This window comes from Pieris napi, chromosome 14, assembly GCF_905475465.1.
Source record: "Pieris napi chromosome 14, ilPieNapi1.2, whole genome shotgun sequence".
Lineage (NCBI taxonomy): Eukaryota > Metazoa > Arthropoda > Insecta > Lepidoptera > Pieridae > Pieris > Pieris napi.
This window is the reverse complement of record NC_062247.1, coordinates 4,633,448-4,655,980: the sequence shown is the minus strand read 5'-3', so window position 1 is coordinate 4,655,980 and position 22,533 is coordinate 4,633,448. Positions and strand designations below refer to the sequence as shown.

General features: G+C 32.7%; 1 protein-coding gene across 1 annotated transcript in view; it reads right to left on the bottom strand.

Annotated features, from left to right (window-relative positions):
* LOC125055750 (suppressor of lurcher protein 1-like) overlaps positions 1–22,533 on the bottom strand; it is an 84,794-nt gene that overhangs the window by 49,240 nt on the left and 13,021 nt on the right. Inside the window, exons 3-4 of the mRNA XM_047658308.1 lie at positions 12,833–12,905; positions 3,878–4,058 (exon numbers count right to left, since the gene is read on the bottom strand). Coding sequence (XP_047514264.1) covers positions 3,878–4,058; positions 12,833–12,905 — 254 coding nt within the window. The remainder of the gene's footprint in view (positions 1–3,877; positions 4,059–12,832; positions 12,906–22,533) is intronic.

Sequence of the window (22,533 nt, the reverse complement as noted above, 5' to 3'; positions counted from 1 at the left end):
TTAGCGCAGTCTCTTCTGCTTCCTATTCTCGATTATGCGGACTCATGCTCCTCTGATTTGAACGAAGAGCTACTTGACAAGATCGAACGCCTGCAGAATTTCTGCATTCGGTTCATATTTGGTCTTAGGAAATATGACCATGTGTCTAAATTCCGCAGGCAGCTGGGGTGGCTACCTATTCGATTCAGACGTCACGCTCATCTTCTTCAACTTCTATACTCAATTCTTTTCAATCCGAAAACCCCTTCTTATCTCAAAAATCACTTTAAATTCTTAGGTCCTTCTAACTATATGTTACGCTCTTCTAATAGACGTTTATTGGAAATTCCATCTCACACTTCATCCTTCTTAGGCAATTCATTCACGATCTCCGCCATTAAGTTGTGGAATACGCTGCCCGACTCCGTACGATTGGCTACCTCTCTATCATCTTTTAAAACTCTTCTGCATAAATATTTCTTAACCTTATCCTATCCTGATCAATCGTGACTTGTATAAATCTTATGTTTCCTTTTACATAACTATTTGCTGTCCATGTATTTGTAAGATTAGCTTTTAAGTTTTTAGTCTGTTGTTAATTTTTTTTCTTTTTGTATTACTTTAGATTAAGGTACAATGTATATATGTATTTTTTATATAATATCTGTTTCTGCACTTCTCGCACGAATCATGTTTCTTTGTTTTTAGTTTTTTCTTTAACTAGGGTTGCCTGGAAGAGATCGCTTATTAGCGATAAGGCCGCCCGTTGCATCCCTTATTATGTTTTTTGTATTGTGTTTGATTTATTGTTTTTAGCAACGAAGTGTAAATAAATAAATAAATAAATTAATTAATTAAAGCATGCCGTAATGTGTTGACGGGCACTTAAAATGTGGTGAGTAAATGAAAATGTGCAAATTTAAATTACTATTTATTTACTATCGATTACTCAAGGAGATGCACACAACATTTTTCTATGGAATTGTTAACGTTTTCTTGAAACAAATGAAGTTTACATTATATATACTTCAACATAGTATGTTCCATATATTTTTCAATTATACAGTAACTAGTGTTAGTAATTACTATATACCTGCTATCATATAATGAAATTTAATCGCTCGTTTTAACTGAGTTACATAGATTCTAGGCAGGGAATAGTAAAATCTAATACAATTTGGTATAGGTGCAACTTCAAAAAAAATTAGTCGAATTTGTACTATAAGTTTGCCATTAATTCTGTTAATAACATAGAAAAGAAACAAATGTATCTTGAAATAACAATGAGTATTGTAGAACATTAATTTACTCGTAATTGGGGCACAATTTGACGTGATTAGACGCTATTTGGGAATTAGATTGTATCCAATACATTTGTAGTAATGGAATCGATTTAATATGTCTTTGATAAGTTGAAGTTGTATTTAAAAAATTCTAACGTGTCGTTCAATAGGAGTTAACTGTTACTTGAGGCATAGTGGTGCTTTGTATATAAACATTAAATGAAATAAATCAGTAGCGCTTCAACCTTTTTAGGTCTGGGCCTCAGATTTCTGTATCTGTTTCATGATCATTTGTCAATCTAATAGGCAAGTAGGTGATCAGCCTCCTGTGCTTGACACACGCCGACTTTTTGGGTCTAAGGCAAGCCAGGTTCCTCGCGATATTACACCGTTCGCGTTGTTATATGTGCATAGAAAGAAAGTCCATTGGTGCACAGCCGGGGATCGAACCTACGACCTCAGGGATGAGAGTCACACGCTGAAGGCACTGCTCGATATTGGTACATTAAGAAGCTAAAAATTAACCTATGCTTCCTTGTACAGTCCTTAACTAATATGGCATAATTTAGCTGAGTTGTATTGGTTTTAATATACCAAATAGTATAAAATAAGCTCAATTTAAATTGTGCCTAATTTTCCATTGCTACTACATATGTGAATTGATAAGTGTCTTCGAATTCATAATCAGACTATTAATTGCACTAAAAATTACATACAACTTGTAGAGGAATCACAATTGGAAATTCATTACACGTTTAATGAACTCTAGATATTGATTGCAAGAATACGCTGAAAAGACGTCTTATGACAAGCAATAATCTGATAAACGATCCACGTAGACGAAGGCACTTCATTGTCGAATAAAGTTTATTGCGCCCAAAATCGTCGCCCTTGAACGATGGAGTAAAGGTTCCAGTCCACCGCAATTTGGAGCGAAGGAGCTGACTCTGTACTTTATATATAACAAAGAAATAGTGGCAGCACTTTATAGCATTATCTATTTTAAAAGACTGAAAATATATACAGATAAAAATTTGTTCTGTTACTATTTTGGATAGAATACAGATACGTTAATCACTATACCGAGTTAATAACCTCTAACCGACTCTTATTTTCTCCTTTTCTATACTTTTGTTTGTATTCTAAAATTTGGTTGAATTATTTCTAAAGGTTGCTTTAATTTTTATAGTATTTATTCTGTTCAAAAACTGTATTTTCTTCACCTAATTTGCTTTTTAACGCTTGTTAATATAGTCACAATTAAAGCGACGCTACGAATGGAGGAGTTTCCTTATTGCTCAAATGTGTAGCAAAATTGTGAATTGGTGCATTATGTAGATTTTAGTGCTACTTCGAGAGTGATACTCGTGTTACATGTCAATTGCCAGATTCCTTGGAAATTGGCAGACATTACAACAGATGTTCGGAATATGATTTGTTTGGTTATCTAGTTTCGCGGCACTTGATGGAATATCGTTTTACGTTTTTAAGTTTAATTATATTAAATTTATTTGGATTTAAATTATTGTCACATGTTTTAAATGTATTATTTATTAGCTTACCTTAATGAAAAACTTAATAAATTATCAAGCTAAAGAGTTTGTACATTTGGTTGAACGCGATCCTAAAATTTAACAGTTTCTGGTGTTGGATAGACCATGTATTGAATACGTTATACATAAAATATGCTACGACCAAATTAGCGCGAGTGAAGGGAGTAGGAAATATAATATTGAAGTTGAAAGAATATATTGTGTTTAGTTAGAAACACTAACATACACTTGATTAAAAGGTATGTCAGGAATAAATCTTGGTAAACACAACTTCGATATTTGAACACGCCCGCTATACTTTATCATATTAAAACACATCAAACGGATGGATTTACGAGGTCACACCTCAATACACAATATAAATACAGTGAAATCTGGTTAAGTGGGACCTGGATAAGTGAGAAACGTCTATTATTGAGAATTGCACGGGTCACGGCACTTTTAAATCCTCTATTAATGGGACTTTTCAAGCCTGGTTAAATGAGATTTGATTCTAAGACTTTTTTAATGTTTACCTCTATAATTGAGGTTCTGTAGCTGTTCGACACGTTCTTTTACAAACATTTGAATTTCTTTCATACGTTCTTTATTTCTGCAGGAGGCTCATCTGACGTTAAGTGATACGGCCGCCCATGGTCACTCACATTGCCAGAAGGCTCGCAAGTGCGTTGCGGCCTTTCAAGAATTGGTACGCTCTTTTCTTGAAGGTTCCTTACATATTCTTTATTCGGAAATTCTTCAGGGTAATAAAAAAGCTAATAAAAGTGTACTAAAAGCCCAAACAAATTATAAGCATATAAAAAATGTAAGCTTGTATCAGATTATAATTAAGGAAAGTCGATATATTTCGACCATTATTTGCGGGGGCCTCCCCAAATAATGGTAATTTAGAGAGGTCTAAATAAGACAACTATAATTTTAACCCTATCTAATTGGAAAACTAGATAAATGAAAACTTTTTTAAACAGTACGAAATCCTTGGTACGAAATGCAAAGGAAGCTTCCGTAGCCAAGAAACAAAAAAAATACAACTAGCCCCCGCTTCCATAAGTTGTGACTTACTCTAGATGTTCCTTGTGAATGTCAAAGTCCGTGAACACGATCTCAACGATCTGATGAGGCTGAGCAAGAAAAGTGTAGAGCAAGCAGAGGGAGCGTGGGTACGCTCGCGGGTAATCTGGACTGCTGAAAGTTCCACGAGGTGCACCTTCGCCGCCCGATGTGAACCGGATACAGGAACAACCTGAATGAAAAAATTAAATAAGTTCAGTTATATTTATTTTGTTGTATGTTATATACTGACGTGATGGAAAAAGGAAAAGAGGAAGACCGAGCACGAGATGAGCAGACGATATAAAGATAATAGGCTTGGACAAGAAGAGCTAATAACAGAAAATAATGGAAACAAGAGGCCTACGTGTCACAGGACACGCTGACTACCTAAAACGGGTCAAGTCAAACTTTTAATAGTAGTCAAACTTTTAATATTTCAATGACGTATTAGATTAAGTTTTCTTTATGTACTAGAATTAAGTGTTTTTTTATGTAACTTAAATAATTGTTATTACATTGTACTGGGTGTCAGCAATAAAGGCTAATGAAATGAAATGAAATGTTATATACTTATGCGACTACTGAAGTGTTAAAATACAAAAGAATTTGTGAACTTTATTTTATTTTTGATAAATTGTATGTTATTTAAGAAGCTTTTAATTTTTAATTATGTAGCAAAAAAGTTCGATAAATAAAAATCTGATCTTGTGAAAAGTTATAAAATGATTTGACGTTGCTGAAGTCTAATTGAAAGTTACGATGCACGGCGCCCCACCGTTACAACGATTATAACAAAAATCGCATATTTGTGCATAGCCGCAAAAAACACCAAAATATTTTTAATTATTATATTTCAAGTATATAGTCAGAGTTCGACTTTCTTTGTAATGTATAGGATAAAGGGGCAAATGGAACGCTAGAAAAGGGCAGTCATTGCAAGCCCATGGACACACATTTTAGTGGGTGCCTTGCCGGCCTTTGAGGAGTATATTCTTTTTTTAAACAATTGGAGGTCATATCTCCCAGGGAAGAGTTGGGTGTCGATTCCACAGTTCGCTAGTTCGCAAAGAAAAATGTCTTGTGAAGCAGACCATAGAAGACGTACGGACGACGGTGTTGAAACAAGGCAGGAGGGGTCGACCCAAACAACTCTTCAAAACACTCTCCATTGTACTTCTTCTGCCTCTCAGCAGTAATTTTATTTTTAACTAGGCACATCATATTTTAATTGTCATTTTTATTTTACAAAGGACAATATGCGATCGTGTATATCAATAATTTATTAGATGACCAATAATTTAAACAAATTTACAGTCTTCGATTCAAACGTACACTTTTTTGTACAATGCCAGAGGGCTCGCGAGTGCGTTGCCGGCCTTTTAACGTTTAAATCTATTTAATAATTAATGTACAAGATAGAATTTTTACACTGAACTTTTTCATAAAAATTTATCTTGAAACGACCACAAAAGATATTTATCTACAAATATTATGTCAAAAGATGAAATAACTCTTGCAGATACAGATAATCACAGAGTTAATCTCAGTGCATAGAATATTACATATGATCTTGCATTGAGCACAGAATATTATGATGACTATTGAATGTTATTTGTGAATTCAAGAGCAAAAACCTTCAATTTCAAATTGTTATTAACTTTTTACGACTTTTGGTTTTTATTTGTTAAGTTTGTATATTTTAATAACAAATATTATGGGCACATTAACCTTTAAGAGGGATACAAAACTTGAAGCCCGCCGTTCTGCTTTAGCTCAAAATTACCCTTCATAATAAAGCTTGTTTGTAAGACTACCCTACAATATATTATAGAACCAGTAGCTCGATAAGTTTTACGACTACTTTCCAGTAGTTTCAGATTCTCGTCTCAAATGCATTAGAAGCAGCAGAGTCGTAACTTCGAAAGTTCTAAGCACGAATCTCGGTACCGAGTCGCATCTGCAGTAAACATGACGGACCACGATTGTCTAAACTCCAAAGTGCAATTTGGTTATGTACTTAGACTAAGAAATCTGGATGCATCTTGTTTAAACATGATTTTACGTCGATAAAGCAGTCCGTATTAAAAAGAAGTTATACGTTTTTACCGACAGGTAAACACTTGGCAGAGAATGTTAAGGATTCCATTTTATTTCGTCACACTGATTCTATATTTGAATTTCTGTCTCTTCTTGACCGAAATGTTAATAAGCCTTGAGGATTCTTACCCTTGTCTATAAATAATTTGATCAATACTTAATATAATGAATACAAGACAAATTCCATTAAAAAAAATTATAATTTTGTCTCTCTTGTGTTTTGTCAGGTACACTACTTGACAAAACGCCACCACCTAGCACTTCACCGCATGCAGAAATACTCTTTCAGTACATTATTACGCATGTGTCTTGACGCTTAATTTTCATTAAAACGTAGTAGATTACAACTTTACAACTACTACTACAACTCATAGTGCACGATTACTGACAAATGCGTGCACTGACTTGACAGGTTCACTCAATCTGTGTAGTTCTTTCCTCAAAAGACCATTTCAGACTGCAATCAAAATCTACATGATCTTCACATGATCTGACCAAGATTATGTCTGGACTTTAAAAGAGACTGTGACCTCTGAGTTTGTCTCGGCGTTTCTTCTCAGAGTAGTCAGATAGGAAACGTCGAACTCATCTAGTTTAAAAAAAAAATGCATGACGTGTAAGAGTGTTTGTACAAACCTACTTACAGAAAAAAATGTGACGCGTAACGAAAAAATGTTACACAAAATTTTTTTCCAACCCCGATAAAGAAGTTTCACTTCAAAAATGTGTGCGTGTACTAGGTTTACACACGTAAGAAGTGAAACTTCTTTATGACCTTATTTTTCGAAAAATGATCTACTATATGCAACTTAACGAAATTGGTTAAATAAAGTTTAACAAAAGGCTTTTATTATCATAGACATGAATACAAATACAATTATTTCATTTTACCTTATTACTACTAAGATTATTACAGAATTTCATTAATTGTAATAGAATTATTACTATCATTGTTATCGTTATTATATATTTTTGTTATTAATGGCTTCGAATCTCTTCGGATCAACCGTGGTAGGGACAAGAAAAACGTGACGATTTGCTACAAAATTTCTCCCATACGTCGATAAAAAATTCATTCTAACGCCGATAAAGAAGTTTGACTTCAAAAAGCAACATGGCGCGTAACCGAAAAACGTGACGCGTAACGAAAAAATGTTACACTAAATTTTTTTCCAACCCCGATAAAGATGTTTCACTTCAATAAATCATTTATCAGTAACAAGGTACTAACTTTAGTCCATGTTTTATAATAAGGACACAGGAAACTAAAAAATCGATGAATAATTTTAAACAAGTTGTTAGAGACATATGTGATAAGTATTGGCCATATCACTTTATGGTATATACTTATTTCAACTAAGTCAAGTTTAATTTAATAATGTTAAAGAATTGTCTTTGATTAACATAACCTTTACACATTTAACACAATCACATCGGTCACGGTGACACGTGACCGTGACCACGCACGCTGTAAAGCACGCGAAACGTCGGATAAATTTAAAATTTAATTATAAATTATGTCAAATAATTGTAAATTTATAATAATACATAACTTTAATCCGGTAAAAGGTTTTTTCTTTAAATGTTAAAGAAGTTATATATATGAGTATGTATCTTTAAAAAAATGTGTGCGTGTACTAGGTGTACACACGTAAGAAGTGAAACTTCTTTATGACCTTATTTTTCGAAAAATGATCTACTATATGCAACTTTACAGAAATTGGTTAAATAAAGTTAAATTAGATAAAGTTTAACAAAAGGCTTTTATTATCATAGACATGAATACAAATACAATTATTTAATTTTAACTTATTATTGTACTACTATGTAGTACTAAGATTATTACAGAATTTCATTAATTGTAATAGAATTATTAGTATTACTATCATTGCTATCGTTATTATATATTTTTGTTATTAATGGCTTCGAATCTCTTCGGATCAACCGTGGTAGGGACAAGAAAAAGATGGCGCGTTACCGAAAAATGTGACAAATGTGTGTAATTTTTTTCCAACGCCGATAAAGAAGTTTGACTTCAAAAAGCAACATGGCGCGTAACCTGCTACAAAATTTCTCCCATAGGTACGTCGATAAAGAAGTTTCACTTCAAAAGATGGCGCGTAACGGAAACATGTGACGCGTAACGAAAAAATGTTACACTAAATTTTTTTCCAACCCCGATAAAGAAGTTTCACTTCAAAAATTCAATAAAACAGAAAGACGTAGAAACATGTTTGTCCTGTGACCCATACACTGACTTCAAATAAATTATTATATCACGATACCGGGGCAGAGACATAAACAAAATCTCAATAAATCTCGAAAAATAAACAAAGCATAATTAGAAACATTAAGTATTAATGTCCTAAATATACGAAATAAGATCGACATCTGACAATTAAAACTTAAGAGAATCTGAAGAGTAACTTTGAATATTAGATATCGAAAACACGCTTTGTACAAACTTCATAAGGAATAAATCTAAGATTACAAATAATTAAAAAATGATTGTGAATGAATTGTTTCCCGTATAGTTATATATTTCCAACTAGTTCGCATACATTTTGTGTATGTTGGCAAGAATTTTTGCAACGTAATATTTCAGGCAATTTACATAATAATATAAAACCATAACGAATTATATACCTATCCCTTCCTATGAATTACAATATTTATTGGTAGTAATATGTTAGTATTAGGCAGAAATACTTTACCCTTATTTGTATCTTCGCAAATATCTTGTTTTAAATACGCGCTTTTAGTGAGATTGCATCGGGTTTATTAACTTAGTTGAGCGGGTTTTATGATGTTCATGACCTAGTGCACGATAAAAACCGTATTTTTTCACTTTTAATAGCTTTGGTTATAAAGCTTTCGTTACTTAGAAAAATGTAGATCTATGTTGACTTTTTTAAAACGTAAACTTAATAATCAAATATTATTTACAACGTTCTGAACCTACATAGTAATAATAAAAAGTTAAAAAAAACGCTGACAGCTTTTCTACCAGCTCTGTGGTCACCGGTACTATCTACCAGGCGCCAACCCAATTCTTTAATGTGGTGTGCACTTGAAACAGAATACCTACATACCCTATATGTTTAGAATTATTATTGTATATTATTCTTGTTTAGAAATCTAATATCTAAATATAACACGAAATACGTCAGATTATTAGTATATCTATGCATGCATTCTTAATTATTTTCTCTTTATTTACACACTATGTCTCTTAGTTACCGTTATATTTGGAGAACAAGAAATTCCTGCCTGAAAGAAGTGCCTGCAGATTTTTTTTCAATACAAGAATGTGGTTGTCCCCAATGAAAACATGGTGAAATTCCATGTATTCATATTAAAAAGCCTAGCCAGGCATGACGCATACAACTTTTACTGTCTTTTTTGTATAATATTAATCTGTCTCTGGTCCGATCTAGACTTAATTCAAGTCAGAAAATGAAAGTCTCATAGAATCTCATCATCCCTCTAAAATATATATAAATATATTTCTTATGGTTAATTTTATACTTATACAAATTAATCCAGTTTTAAGTCAATTATGGACAAAAATGGATAGCAGAAAGCCAGACATGCCAAACGATTTCTAAGTTATATACATATACACTAGGATAGTAAAATATGTATATATTGCCATCTTTAGTAAATATAACAAGAATATAAATGATCCTTCCGATTTCGGATCAAATGTATTCAGGTTTTGACAAAGAATATATTCAATGCCGAAGATATGCGATACAATGAAATAAAGATGATATGTTCCTTTGTATTCAATAGGTTTAAAAAACAAAAGCTTATAGCAATTTCCTCAGGGTGCGTACAGACTATGTAACATATTATATAACTTGTGTTTTATAACACGTCCACATTATGTTCCTAACCTTGTTATTCAACAACATGCAATATAACAATGTTATATAACCATTTTAAATAACAAAAGAAAAACAAAAAAACGTAGATGCTGGGTTAACATGTTATTATAACATGTTTTATAACATTCAGTGTCCACATTATCTGAAACATGTTGTATAGCAATGTTGTATAACATGTTATGTTATATAGTCTGTACGCACCGTTATACATGTTTTCCTTTGCCTGCCCTTAAACAGGAAATTCCTTAAACATATATTATAGTGTATAAATTATGTATTGTTATTATGATAAATGACTATTAAATTATTCTATCCACCAATCTCGGGTCACTTTAAAAACAAATAAACTGTACTTAACATTCTTCAAGTAATTAATTTTTATAGTATGTTATATATACCATGTTTAAGAAATAGTATGATACATTGTGGGTTGGTGTATAAAGTTACCTACGCTTTAAAATAGGGTACTTACTTGTATTCCATTTTTAAATTTATAAATTTCGCAATAATGTAATATTCCTTATAAGTAATAATTGGTATCTACTTATAAGGTATATTACAATATCTTTTCTAAATAAAAGTTCTACTCAATGGGTCAGACATATTTATGTGTATGTTCTACTTTCTTGTAAAAAGTAGTTGATCATCCAAAAATACAAGAAAGCCGGAAACGAAATTATACACCTTTTATTAAATGCCACTAAGCCTAAGGTAAAAAAAAAACAAAAGAACGCCTTAAAACCTTATTCTTCGATATTCAAAAAATAACAAGATTATACCTTATAAGTAAACTTCTCCATTTGATATCCCGCGTTCAATTTCTCAACATTAATCCATTATTCAGGAACCAATTTTTCGAAGTACATACGTAACAAATAAGAAGTCAGGCAAAATACAACGTTTTTACGTACGTTAATCCAATAAGCTATGTTTAGAAGAAAATTATATTATAAAAATACATTATTTCAATAAAACAATTTAATGCAGTGTTAAAATATTTTAGTCATTTGACATTTTTTACTAGAAAAAGTCAAAGGCTTAAAAAAACAAAAGAAGCAAGCATTCATGGACGTTGGTTGTATGCCTGGGACTCTTAAACATTTTTAAGAAGAAAATTATATTATTTCAATAAAACAAATTAATGCAGTGTTAAAATATTTTTGTGATTTGACATTTTTTTCTAGAAAAAGTCAAATCTCGTAGGCTTAAAAAAACAAAAGAAGTATTCATGGACGTCGGTTGTATGTCTGGGTCTCTTAGAACGGATTGACTAAATATTTTTAAGAAGAGAATTATATTATTTCAATAAAACAAATTAATGCAGTGTTAAAATATTTTAGTGATTTGACATTTTTTTTTCTAGAAAAAGTCAAATCTCGTAGGCTTAAAAAACAAAAGAAGCATTCATTGACAAAACTGTCGGTACACGCCTGGGACTCTAAGACTGGACTGTCTTAAACATTTTTAAGTTAACTAGAGAATTGCGAGAATACCAATATTTCGTAAACAAGGTAAAATTCATAATTAGTTTTGCAAATTGAGACGCTTATAACTCAAAATTATTTCTTAATACAATTCGGCTTCCTTTTCTAATTAATTTCCTTTCAGTTATATTCTGTTAATTGTTTTTTCATAGAATCAAATAAAAGAGCTCTTAACTTTTAATTGCCATTTTGTTTACGATCACAATATTTTTTTCCTAAGTTCATCGACATATACAATACGCGAAAGGTGAATGTGATATCCATAGCCTTCTGACACACATCGTTATTTGGTTATGAGATGGTTTACACTACGAGCGTGTGTAAAAATATAGAAATAAAATCTATTCATTGATTTAGTGGCGGCTCATTGGTCTAGTGGTTAGTACCCCTGACTGCGAACCCATGGGTCCCGGGTTCGATCCCCGGCTGAGACAAACATCGATGTGATGAGCATTTGGTGTTGTGCTTAGGTCTTGGGTGTTTAAATATGTATTTATATGTCTATCTATCTATAATATGTATGTATATCCGTTGCCTAGTACCCATAACACAAGCTTCACCAGCTTAGCATGGGACTAGGTCAATTGGTGTGAATTGTCCAATAAAAAAAAAATTAAAAAAAATTTGATTGATTAGACAATAGATATGAGCTGTAACTCAAAGTATCTATGATTGCGATCCCAACTTCAGCGCTGAGTTCTTGTACCACGAGATCCCAAGGTCCCAAAGCGACATCAGCGCTACGGATATTTCGATATAGTTCTTTCTATATCTATATCTAAATTCTATATCAAAAGGTCAGGTTTCCTCTCGCTGTTGTTACAGCGTATCGAATGAATATATTTCCGAATCAATACAAAGATCTAGAAAGTATATATATACCAAAACGACACTGAGTTTATTGAATTTATATCCGTAAAAAATATAAATAAAATATAAAATATGTTTATTATGGAACATAAGATACGTGTATCACTTATTCCACGTCATTCACTTTGAATTTGTAGGCGTCCCTACTCATCGGCAAAGAAGACAGAGGGTGTAGGCCGAGAGAAAAAGCCGGCGTAAAAAACTGTCGGTACTCTTTTAAAATAGCAAATCATCAAACAACACTTATTTTAAAACAAATATCGCAAATTAATTAGAAGTAGCCTGTCTAGCACTAGTCCCAGGCCCTTTTATCAACTAGATAATCGTTAACTTTATAGTTAGCCTTTTTACACAGCTTTTCTTTAATACATTTAAACCATCAAGGCCTCACACAAGAAAATAAAAGAAAAAAAGTTATACAAAGTTGAACCTATGTATTGCCTCGATAATAGATGCGGACGGCGTGCAAACATATTGAAAGAACTATATCATAATACAAAAACGTCGTAATCGCCGTCATACTGTGTATTGAAGTAATTTGGCTTATTTTAAAATACTTATCGCGAAAATAGTGGCCTCAAAATGGCGCCATTATTATTTCTTTTGTTATTTTAGATACTTACTGGGATTAATAGCGTAGCCTTCATCAACGGTGTGAAGAGATAAGTGTATCAGCAGCACGAGTGTGGTTGACGTCTGAAAACAAGAGATTCGATTAGAAATTGTTCTTGGAAAATTCTTATTATGATAGGTTTAAGACTTAATGATATATTGATGAAGCGAAATAAGAGTATGTTGGACGAGGTATAGTTAAAGTATGATGAAATACAATCAAGTAAAAATATTATTAATTCAATGTGCTGGATTTGAAATAAACTAAGTATTAAAGTAAAAGACGTATATTTCTTTGAGTGGTATTACTTTTTATTACTTGGTAATAAGAATTTCTCTATCGAGTTTTTATAAGTTTTATTAATTTACTTATGTTATATAAATGCGCTCATATTATATAATTTACTAATATGATTGCATTTAACATTCGTTCGGTAAAAAAGTATCGTGTGAACTCGTATGTGCCTTAGACCAAAAATCGACGGCGTGTCAGACACAGAAGGCTGATCACTAGGGTGGGTCACTCTAGTTAGGAAAAAAATAAAAGTTGATGAATCAAATTCTAATAGTAATATTATGTTGTAGTGTACTATAAAAAGTATGTTTAGCTAAAAAACGGAAAATAAAACATACATCTTCAGCCCGCGCATGAGCTTCAAAGTTATTAGTTTTTGAGAAAAACATGTATTACTAAATACGATAGTTCATTATTAGAAATTACTTAAAATACTATTGAAACATTACAAATATTTAGTGAAAGACATATATATTCACGTTTAAAACAAAACACTTAAACAAATACACATAAAGGTTATCAAAAAATTATTTATTTTTATAGAAAAATCCCGCCTACTATTGAATTTCGCCATAACTTTCCTTGAAGTGAGTTTCACTTCCGATCACATGCCGACATTGCAACTTCTGTCACTATCTTTACACTTGGTTCAACCGCTAGTATATGGCAAGGTAGCCTAATAAACAACATCCTTTCGTCACCTTTTTTTCCATTATCTGAATAAGTTCGTCATTAGTTTGATTTCTTAGAATAGGTGGATGAAAGTTGGTTTCTGACCAGTTTATTCGATCAATGTAACATTTAGCATCAAAATTAAGCTTAGGAACTTCAAAAGTGCGTGGTAGTTTTCCCGTTGTAGATGAACTACTTTTAGAATTCTTCTAGCTGCAAGTTCTCTTATATGCTTTTCTTTATCTGTTGACATCGCTAATAGTAGATTTTGAGGGTGGGCAAATATGTGTTTCTGTGAATAATAGGATCTAGGACTGCTTTTAATGCACTTGATAAAAATCGCGAACATTTAATCAATGTCCAGAGGTGCCGTGATCCGTCTTTGTATGATGAGTGTGTCTTTATTTGGAACCACTCGGGGGCATATACTTTTACAATGTATTGGGCCAAAATTATAAAATTAGTTGATGGCGTTGGTGTAGAAATGTAAAGCCGCAAGATCCGGTTTGCCTTAGTCAACCAACGAGCATGTGATATTTATCCAGGTGATTTATTTGCTAAGTTCTTCCAGTAATTACTGCTAAGGTAATTTCATACAAATACTTTTGGTCTGTGCTTAAGTCATCAGGTTTTGACCTGGTATTGACTCCAATTCAACTACAGCTTGCGTTTCACACTTATCCAGCAACATACCAATAGGACCATTGTACGTAGATGGGCCAGAAGTTTTACCATCCATATAATCAAACAAATGCCTCAAGGGCAGTTCATTTCAATGCAGCAAGCAAATTATCCATTGCAAAGGTCTCTGAAGTCTTTTTTCAAATAGCCTTATGACACTACTAAATTTACCTGTATTTGTTACTGTTCCATCGCATCCAATAGCCAGGAGGTCAACAGTACTTATATTTTTGGCGAAAAGAAAAGCGTTTATTGATACCTCAATGGCCTTTGCAGTTCCTTGTAATGCTTTCAGGAGCTGAATGACTGTTGTATGCAAGGCCACAGGGATTGATGCCTTTTCTCCTTCAATTTTCTGAGTTACAATTTCTGCAATTTCGGAAAACGCAGGCTCTTATTTACTGCTATTTTTAATTTTCTCTAGTCTATCCACTCGTAACATTTCATGACATCCTGGTATATTGATAATACGATTTCTTTTATATCTTCTATAGTTCTTAATATATATAGGGCACTTGTAAAACTGTCTATTATTTGACATGATAGAAAAATTTGATTTCCAAGTTCTTAAGCAAAAACACATAGTTTACAATTTCGCAACATTTCACTAGAAACTAGCCACTTTGATACATGAATTCTCTGAATGTACTTACCTTAAAAAATCTTCTTTTAATAAATAACACAGTTTATATAAGAAAATTAATGTGTATTTTAATGGATACTTATTAAAACATTAAATTATACCCAACGTCAAACGTGTAACTTAAGGTGTAAAAGTGGGTACCTGAGCTATTTTTTTCAAAATTTCGAGGGCGTTGCGCGGGCTGTTACACTTAAAATAGTTAAATAATATTTTTAAGGGTTTATAACAATACCTAACTACAACATATTTTCGCTATTAGAAATCGATTACTTAAAAAAAATTTTTTTGACCCACCCTACTGATCACCTATTTGCTATTAGAAAAAATCGGTTGTCTGTAAAGTCGGTTACTGACGATAGTTGAACGTGACAACGTCACGAATCGCTCACTTAAGTAGGAGAGAGACAGATGTCGAACGCTGAAGAGCGCGGAGTCCGATTGTGCCTCTCTGTCGCTTCGCGCTCTCGCTTGCACTTCAAGCCTTAAATGGAACGCCTCAGAGAGAGGTAACGCCGCATGAGTCATGTTTTTTCGTGCGTGCAGCCGGCTCCATCGAATTAAGACGTTGTCACGTCAAAAACAAACGATCACAAAACAGATACCGAAATCAAAAAAGACCAAGGGTTATAGCGGTTTTAATTTTTTTATACGTTTTGGCAATTTTATTATTTATTTAGTATAGTATAAGTATAAAATTTTTTTTTTTTTTTAATATTGATTAAACATACTCTGGACTGAAATTTGCTAGGCAACCCATATGGATTATATTTATTGACATATTAAATTATATATAAAATAAGTTTCATTAAATAAGCATCTCGGTGAAGGTCGTTGTATAGCGGGATCTTAGACCAGTAGTAATTCCTCTATCATCAAAAATATGTAAATTTGAAATGAAACCACGAATTGTGCAGTGCAGCAAGCCCAAGTTAATAAACCTTATATTCTTATGTATATGCTTGTTACAAAAAATACTATTTGTGTTATAAAATTTGTATTGTTAAGTGAAAAATTAATTTAATAAATCCCAATAAAGTTGAAATTCCTAAAAAGTTCTCCGGTAGCGATAAGACAATTTGTTTGACATTGTTACGTTATTAAATAATCCAATAATAAAACCGCAACACGCCGGGTTTAAATCTTCTTAGGTACAGCGGGGGTGGCTACGTGACCTGGACTAATTAGGTTTAGCCTGAGTTTTATGACTAACTTCAACACGTGTCCTGTTTCTACTTTATTTCGTTTGAAACTCAATACACTGAAGTACTAAGAGTGTTACTTTATTCAACTGAATTGCTAAGTATACGATTCTAAACACTTTAATGACATTTTATTAATATACTAGCTGACCTGGCTAACTTCGTTCCGCCCTACAACCTTATAATATCGTTGTTACTTTAATTTAACTTATTTTAGGATTTCATTAATGTTAAGTATTACATTAATACAACTTTTTTGCAAATACAGAAATGTTTTATTGCTTGCCATTGCGAAAGAAGAATGGCAGTTTTACACATTAGGCATCTTCTCTCTAGCGTCAATATGGCGATACTGCATGTTAAGCACTTTCTGATATCCAACATCTTTTGATCAGGATCAAAGCATGGTTATGCATCTCCTCATTCACCTCAAGATCGGAATTTCTTGAACTGACACGAATTCGACGTAAAATGATGCGTAGTTTTGTCAACAGATGGCACCATATGGTTTTTGCGTTCGTAAAATTAATTAATTTATTTATTGTTATTCGATAACTTATCCGATATTTTATTGCTTATTCTGCTATTCGGGACGGAAACAAATCCAACAAATCAAAAACCATGGCAATCGGTCCAGCCGTTCTCGAGTTATAAGTGTTGTAACAAACACGACTTTCTTTTATATATATAGATGATATACAAAGACCTCTCGCCTCAAGGATTATACCATTTTCTTTAATTTTTTTTACCATAATGTGAACGTAACGCACGGTCACAGACTAAATTTTAAACTTGTGCGTTGTAAGATTTAAAAAAACAATCATGTATTTAATCCGTTTCTTTAATCTTTTTTATGCTTTATAGACAAGTAGCCTTCTTCACGATGCCTGTTTTCATCGTAGAAGCAAGTGTTAATTGGGCACATAGCAAGAAAAATCTATTGGTGCAAGGTCTTGATTCGAACGCACGACCTCATAGTTGAGAATGCTTAAGTCACTAAGCCATAGGCGGTATAAGATTACGCCAATGGCATACACATATATTGTACGTTAGTAGCTATGTTCAATAATTTATTATTGTAAGCTTGTTATTGTCGTAGCAGAACCGTGCGTCAGCTGTGGCTAAGTACTTTTATTTTTAATTTTTTCCCCATAATAGGCGTTTAATTCATACATGTTTTTACATTTATATACTTTATGTATGGCGCCAGAAAACCCGTTACAAATCATTAAAAATATAAATATTTGTTCTATAGTATACATTGCAGATTTTAAAGATTATTTTTCCGACCCTAATGTCGGCCAATAGAATTGCACCATTCGACGTCACGTGGTACAACCTACATGGTATTTATTATACTGAAAATTTTTTGTGAAAATTTTCTCTGGTCGTTGCTTCAAGAAAAGTATTAAGTAGTTGTTTTATTCATTATGAAATTCTTATTTGTTAACTGTACATTTCGACTCATGGTGCAATTCTATTGGCCGACATTTGGGTCGGAAAAATAATCCCCCGAATACCACTCGAGCTTCAAAATTATCGGGTATTTCCCGATAGGTTCGTTGCAAACAATTAATATAGTTGTCATGACGACTTAGTCGTCTCAAGCTCTTGTGGTATTACATATGAATATTTCATTCAAAAATCTGTAAACAATAATGCATCAAAAATCCTGTGTTCGAAAAATTACAACCAAAGAAAAGTGGTTAAATATAGCACATCTCTGGCCTAATAATATTATAGAAACAAGGCCAGTGTTGCCTGTATAAAATACATTAATCTAGGATTGCATTTAATGCAATAAAAGTATCGGCGATGTATAACGTATGGCTTCAGAAAACCTACATATTGAATATGGGTCAGCACTATCATTATTTTAAACAATTTTCTGTAAAACATTAATGAAATACTACCGAAGGTAAAAAAATATTCATAACGAAGGTCATATTGTTATTCGTATTTTATAAATGTTACGTTTGCTAAGATTTCTTTTCCTTTCGTTTTTTTCTCATTTTAAGTACTGGAGCCAGCATCGGAATACTTGGCGTTGACATATAGAACGACATTCAGTTTCGCGATCATTTGGAGGGAAAGGCTAAATTAGCCTTCAAGAATCTTGGTTTCCTCAGCAAGGAAAGACGGTACTTCACTTCTGGCCACCGCTAGCAACTGTATAAAGCGCAAATTCGGCCCCACGTGGAGTACTGTTCTCAGCCGGGAGCTCCTCAGTACCAGCTTGACCGTTTTCAACGCATGTGGTTCGAATCGTCGACTACCATTGCCTTTCGGAGTGGCTAGGTCCCTTGGCGTGGCGTAGAGATGTGGGGTCACTCGCCATCTTCTACCACATTTACAACAGAGACTTTTCACAGGAGTTGTTCGGATTAATACCTGCAGCTGAGTTTCATTATCGAACGTCGAGGCAGAATACGAAATTCCACCCGGATCACGTCGACGTCCGCTGTTTCACAACTGAGCGTTTTTTATAGCAGTTTCTGCTGCGATTCGCTCGAACGGTGATGGAAAACATGGTGAAGAAACCGGTTTGCCTTAGACCCAAAAAGTCAACAGCGTTTGTCAAGCACAGGAGGCTGATCACCTACTTGCCTATTAGATTGACAAATGATCATGAAACAGATACAGAAATCTGAGGCCCAGACCTAAAAAGGTGTCACTGATTTATTTTTTATATATATATACATAATATATAATATCACTAAAATAAACGTTGTAAAGCGATCACACTGGCCTTTATCAAATTATAGTGGCATTATATTTTTTACAAAATATTTTTAAAACATTAGTCTAAAGATCAAAGTCCTCTTAAAAAAAGCCCACAGAGCATAAAACGATCGCGATTACTTGAGACAATTGCTTTAGTTTCAAAGCCATTTGAAATGAAACCAATATGAGGATCCATTGACCGCGTCAAAGGGAAAAAAGCTTTGATAAAGGTAAGCCTAGGACAAAATAAAAGAACCGCGATGATCTCATTCGAAGAATGATTACTACTTTTTCAATTACATTTAAAATGTACTGTACATTACAGTAAATTTTACTGGCTAAAGCCCTTGTAAATACAAAAAAATATATATTTTATTGTTTGGCTGAATGTATTTACGAATAATACTGCTTTATTTTCTATATCACATTATGGCATCCTATAATTATTTAAATATTGAATATGCAAAAAGATGAATATGTCGGAAATATACTCGTAGTTACATCAATTGTGATTTAAAAAATTAGTGGCAATAAAAATTGATGGCACAAGGAATCAATAGATCTGGAGAAATTATAATGAAATATGTAAGACTAGGCGGTACGGTCGAAATACCACAGCTTGCCCTCAGGGCGAATAAAGGAAAACTTAATGTCAGATTATATACGTATAGTGCTTTTCATGAAAGAAGTCCCGCGGATATTTTTGGAACTAAATTTGACAGGTCGGCAATGTTGTCATTCGTCGATGTTATCAAGTTCGTTTGTTGTGGTAGATTTTTGTGAATTTTTAACTAGCTTAGTGCATTTTAAATATTTATTACAACGCCAAAAGTTGTAAAAAGTTCGGCTCGAGAAATGATATTAAAGGTGAAAGAGTTCTGTGAAGCGGAACATAAGAATCAAGGTGTTTTAATACAACTAAACAATGTTCGGAAGAGAATTGCCGCCATAACAGGTACTTTTTAGAGTTGCCATTTAATATTTTTTTGCTGTATTGATGGGACTTTTATGATATAAATTCGTTTTTGCGACAAAATTGAACAAATACATAACGTGATGAAACTAGGTAACTGAAATTAAAACATATATTACATAAGCATTATAAACTTAAAGTTATTATTATTTTTAGTTGTTCATAATTTAATTGCAGATGTGTCAGAAATAACTATAACAAGAATTACAAACGAGGGTATAACAGCGGTGTGTACTTCGAAAAAAATTGTAACCCAACAATTATGCAATAAAACTCTGAATAAAATTTTTTATTGCTTTTCTTTACCCTATTTTCTCAACTTTTCCCTGTAAGTAGGTAGAACACCGCTAATATAAGTAAATAAATATGTATATACTTTTTACATAACAGAAATATTGTTTCATCGAACTATGCAGAAAATAATATTACTTGATAAATTACATCTGCTAAATGTAAATAAAATAAGTAAATTTTTTACTCATAAATGGCAACATTACGTCATGCGATTGCAGCGCCGCGTCTGGGGGACTTCTTTCGTGAAAAGGACTATAATAATTTCGTATAGTTTAATAAACTATCCCAAGACAAACTATCTAGTATTTCAATTCGAGTTCTACATAATACACATATTTTAGAAATCTAATAAGCTACCAACCAAAATTTGTCATGAATATAATATAACATATTACACTTTACGACTTATATATACTACTAGCTGACCGGGCAAACGTCGTTTTGCCATGTATATCATTTATAGTAAAAATAGGGGTTGATCGAAGAGGGGTGAAAATTAGGTTGTATGTATTTTTTAATGCTGTATCATAAAAAAATAGAAATTAAAAATTTTGTCTGAAAAAAAAAAAATTTAGGGCTGGACTACCCCTAACATTTAGGGGGATGAAAAATAGATGTTGGCCGATTCTCATAGATACCGGATAAGCACAAAAAAATTCATCAAAATCGGTCAAGCCGTTTCGGAGGAGTATGGCAACGAAAACTGTGACACGAGAATTTTATATATTAGATATTATTAATCTTATACAGAAATATTTAAAAAAGTTACTTTTTTAGTCTTAGGAAGGAGATGCTGCTTTCTCTTCTAAAGAGAGATCTAAAGAGAGGATCCTCGATCATTCTAAACACAGTGGCTAAGATCGAGAAGTTACATAATATCCTTATCCGGAATAATTTTGCTTTCAGGGTATGACGTTGTATTTGTGGTCGACGTTGGGGGGACGTTGTGGGGACGTTGTAGTCATTCAAACAATAAATAATAAAAATAAATCAGTGGCGCTACAACCTCTTTAGGTCTTAGCCTCAGATTTCTGAATCTGTTTCACGGTCATTATTAAATCTAATAGGCAAGTAGATGATCAGCCCTCATTGCCTGACACACGAAATCGACTTTTTGGGTCTAAGACATGTCGGTTTCCTCGCGATGTTTTCCTTCACCGTTCAAGCAAATGTTAAATGCGCATAGAAAGAAAGTCCATTGGTGCACAGCCAGGGATCGAATCTACGACCTCAGGGATGAGAGTCGCACGCTGAAGCCACTAGGCCAACACTGCTCCGACAATAATATGTGTGTATATACCCAATAGTATAACGCTGGTGGTGTATAAAGTCAGGGGCTTCTTAGCAAAACGATTCATTTTTCGAGTTATTACCGAAGACTCAAACATACAACAGCAATTAGACATTGAACTAAATAAAATATAAATATTCTAGGAAAAAATTACTTTTTATTTCTTTTATAAAATATATATGATATAAAGTTTATTGGACCAGCTTTTAATAACAGTCCGGATATAGACGGTAACAGGAAAAATATCCAGCTTTTTCATAAAAGTAAAAATCATTCGAAAACCGTTTGAAATATTTTTTGGATAATAATTAACAGTTTAGATGAAATTTTTACTGATAAAGGAGTGTTATTTTTAACTGGAACGGATAAACTATAATTGTAAGAAATTGAGAGTGTCAATGGGCGGCGGAATCACTAAACATCAGGTGATCCTCCAGCCCATTCTATAAAAAATGAAAGCGTACAGTATACAATTTCAAGATGATGTTGTATGTTGATATTTTCTGTTTGTCTGTTGAATGTTGTTTTCTTTTAGCAATTAAGACTTTTGGTATTTTGCATACCCTAAGATCGACTGTTTCATCCTACCCTATTACCTACTATAAACCTATGTGTATTCAAGCTTTTTATTATATTACTAGTGGTCCTGGCTTCGCACAGATGGATATTTTTTTTTAATTTTAGCGTAAACGTACAGGTAATGTTAAAATCGTATAAATATAGACAAATATTGACATTAATATTTATACGATACTAACATTGCTCAATTGTTTCCGGTAATAATAATGTTAGTTTATGTTTAGCAATACTGCTTTTTAGATTTTGGACATTCATATTATTCTATAACACAATTTTTTGTGAAATAAAACCATGCTACAAAAAAATAAGAATAATAATATAAATATTTTTGAATTACTATAGTTTGGTTAGCAAGCTAAGT